This window comes from Limulus polyphemus, unplaced genomic scaffold (genome assembly GCF_000517525.1).
Source record: "Limulus polyphemus unplaced genomic scaffold, Limulus_polyphemus-2.1.2 Scaffold909, whole genome shotgun sequence".
NCBI lineage: Eukaryota > Metazoa > Arthropoda > Merostomata > Xiphosura > Limulidae > Limulus > Limulus polyphemus.
This window is the reverse complement of record NW_013666519.1, coordinates 171943-175704: the sequence shown is the minus strand read 5'-3', so window position 1 is coordinate 175704 and position 3762 is coordinate 171943. Positions and strand designations below refer to the sequence as shown.

At 29.3% G+C, this 3762-nt stretch overlaps 1 protein-coding gene across 1 annotated transcript in view; it reads right to left on the bottom strand.

Annotated features, from left to right (window-relative positions):
• Positions 1–3762, bottom strand: part of LOC106461174 (proteasome activator complex subunit 4-like) — a 119936-nt gene that overhangs the window by 5371 nt on the left and 110803 nt on the right. Inside the window, exon 37 of the mRNA XM_022388036.1 lies at positions 2509–2583. Coding sequence (XP_022243744.1) covers positions 2509–2583 — 75 coding nt within the window. The remainder of the gene's footprint in view (positions 1–2508; positions 2584–3762) is intronic.

The following is a 3762-nucleotide window of genomic DNA, read 5'->3' as shown; positions in this document are numbered from 1 at the left end:
CAAAGGTAAAATTGAACTTAATGACATATGGACTCCACTCATAAAAACTTTACCATGAATAATCTATTTTAGTTTAGTTCTTTTTTTTAAATAGATGTCTTCAATCTTGAAATTAGTGGAGTTATTGTCGTGTTATATGTTAGTCTCTTTAATCAAGTTATTGTCATGTTATGTGCTAGTCTCTTGAACAAAGTTATTGTCGTGTTATATGTTAGTCTCTTTAATCAAGTTATTGTCATGTTATATGGTAGTCTCTTGAACAAAGTTATTGTCATGTTATGTGCTAGTCTCTTGAACAAAGTTATTGTCACGTTATGTGCTAGTCTCTTTAATAAAGTTATTGTCATGTTACGTGTTAATCTCTTGAGTAAAGTTATTGTCATATAACATGCTAGTCTCTTTAATAAAGTTACTGTCATGTTATGTGCTAGTCTCTTGAACAAAATATTTTGTCATGTTATGTGCTAGTCTCATTAATAAAGTTATTGTTGTGTTACGTATTAGTCTCTTGAAAAATATTATTGTCATGTTACGTGCTAGTCTCTTGAACAAAGTTATTGTCATGTTACGTGCTAGTATCTTGACTAAAGTTATTGTCATGTTATGTGCTAGTCTCTTGAGTAAAGTTATTGTCATATTACATGCTAGTCTCTTTAATAAGTTATTGTCATGTTATGTGCTAGTCTCTTGAGTAAAGTTATTGTCATGTTATGTGCTAGTCTCTTGAACAAAGTTATTGTCATATAACATGCTAGTCTCTTTAATAAAGTTATTGTCATGTTATGTGCTAGTCTCTTTAATAAATATAACTCATGCTATCTCACTTTATCTTAAGAATTTAATCTTAACAGACTAACTATCAGTCACTCCATTAAAGTCAGAATCTGAAATTTTAAGAAAAAGCTTATGAAGGAAATAAAAAACAAGACAGAAGTAAAAAGTTCCATCTTATGTAAAAGTATACATGTTAAATCATAAATGTAGTAAAATCAATAAAAACCACGAAAAGAAGGTTGGAAACACTTTTTTCTCCTTGAAGTAAATTATTCTTAAAAATCAAAATTATTTTTCCAGACTATTTCATTTGCCCTCTAGTAATTTTATTCCAAAACAAAAGTACTTTTCTAATTAACTGATGAAAAAATTATTGGAACAATCACCAGCATAAAAATATATTAATAATACAGTTATTGTCTGGTTTTCTTACTGGAAAAGATAACTGTTTAAAGTTATGATTTGATTGTATAGTAACCTATTTATTTTATGCACCTTTTACATAAAACAATCTTTATGACTAGGCTTTGAGTGTATGACCTACAAACTTTTATTTAACAATATACAGATAAGATGTTCATGTAAAATGAGTTGAACAACAGTAAAATTATAAATATGCTTTCGCTGAAAAACTGTTTTCCTCATGCTTGGTAATAATTCTCAATCTCCATGCTCTGCTCCTTCTATTCACCTAGTACTAATATAATTTTTCCCTACCAAAACAGCAGTAAACAGCTATAAAGAGATTATGAGAAAGTGCAAGAAAATAAAGGTGATGATGACATGTTTTTAACATTACATTTTACTGTATATAAATGATACTAAAAGAAAATTACACAGAGAAAGTTAGTTAATATTCTCATCACTAAAGTATCAAACTTTAAGATGGGTTCAATCTCAGCAAGTTAATTAATTTAACCACTCCAAGCAGTTTAATAACTTTCCAAAATAACAAACCTAATATCTGCAAATTTTTGTATAAACTAATTCATAAAAAAGCATGTAAATATACAAACTATAACAGACACTTCACTGATAATACAAATGCTAACAGTAGGGTAGTACAATTGTTAAGATGATACTCAGTGATTAATTACCAACTAACCAATCAGTGTGTGTCACACCAGCTATGTATTTGTATGCTTTCGCTATGATTAGGACTTCTATTTTTCAATGTTTATTTTTGTTTAAAACTAGTAGTTTGTTTTTTGGTTTTCATTTTTAGTTTTATGGAGGTACCTTAAAAATGGTGTTATTTTGGAATTTTCACTTTAATACTGCAATGAATATACTAATATACCATATATTCTCCCACACTAGTTTCTCTTATGAGAGTAGTAACAGCTACAAAACATAGTTATACTCACATTAAAGCTTTGTAAGAGCAGCTAATGTCTGATATGTAATTATAAAAACAAATTAAATTATCACTAATGGATGTAAGATGTTCCTTTTCCTTCAGAGTAATATTCCAAGACAATGTAATCATAAAAGTAGCTACAGCTTGTATGTTCATTAAAGTGGATAACCATTTATGGTGTTTAATGGAAAAACAGGTTTCATTATTATTGTATTTGGGATGTTTTATCAGTAGACTTAACTATGATTGAGCCTACTGTAAGTGTGAAAACATAATTAGGCTTCTATACTCACATTAAACGATGCTTTTCCTTGAGTTATAGTATATTTCCATATTTATTTCCACTACTGTATATCAACATCTACTATACTTACTAATAGTTCTTCTGTAACCTTGACAAATTCACAATGAAGAAATCCTCCAAGTGTTTCCGCAGCTGTTTCTCGAACCTACAAGAAAATAAATGTTTTTTTATATTATTATTAAGACCTTGGTATATTTACCTTATTACATATCCATATGTATTTGCTTACTGTTTAAACATAAATTTTGAATACAACATGTAAAATAACAAGATTATGGATTTAATTCAAAAACACAATGAAGAAGTATCAGAAACACACACACACACACACACACACACTACTTCCCTACATAATGTCTGTGCTGAAACTAAATGTGAATGCCATAAAAGTAAACTGATTATTAGAATATGGTGTTAGGCCACTATACAACTGACAACAAAACTTTAACCCCTTCACTACCATGGGTACATTCAAGTCTCCCTCTAGAACACTGACATGTGAGTTTGGACTTTTGAACCACCATATGGAATGGGTACTTCCCTTCAAACTTAAAGTTTACCAGTTTGAATATGTAATAAGGTATTAAAACGTGTCTCTATTTCTTATTTTGTATCTAATAATAAAGCTAGTACCAGGACAGCTGTTTATCTGTAAATATATAAGTGAAAAAGTTAATTAAACCTAAACCTAATCAGAGTTCATACATCCAGAAATGTACATCAAAATTTGTTTCCCTACAATTTTTAAACAATCCTGATGAAGTAAGTAACCAAGCAGGAATGTCACATTGAGTAGGCAACTAAACCAAGATATTAATTACTGATCTCATGAAAACAATATACTAATTATTCCATGATCAAAAGGTAAAAACAATAGGAACAGTACATACCAACACATACTTTAGAACAGATATATGTAATAACTGCATATTAGGGTTTTGATTTGTTGGCAAAAAGGCTCTTTAATTCAGTACTATAACTAAGTAGTTTTCAAACTTTATGAAGCCTATTTCATTCCTTCTACCACAGAACCCCAACCATTAACCCACCCTTAAAACCTGGTCTAGATGAAAGTGACCAACTTCCCAAAATGAAAATATTTTAACAACATTTGTTAGAAGTCATGTCTTTTTCCTCTCTTATCATACGTACATATATATATTACACACACACACACATATAGGCAAATTTATATGTGCAAGAACATTTTTCTTGCTTGTGTATGTAACTGTAGGGAGAAGAACGAGTATAAAATGACTCATGATTTTTAAAAACACATTTCATCTCTGACAGGTCAACACTCAATAATAAAATAAACCAAGTT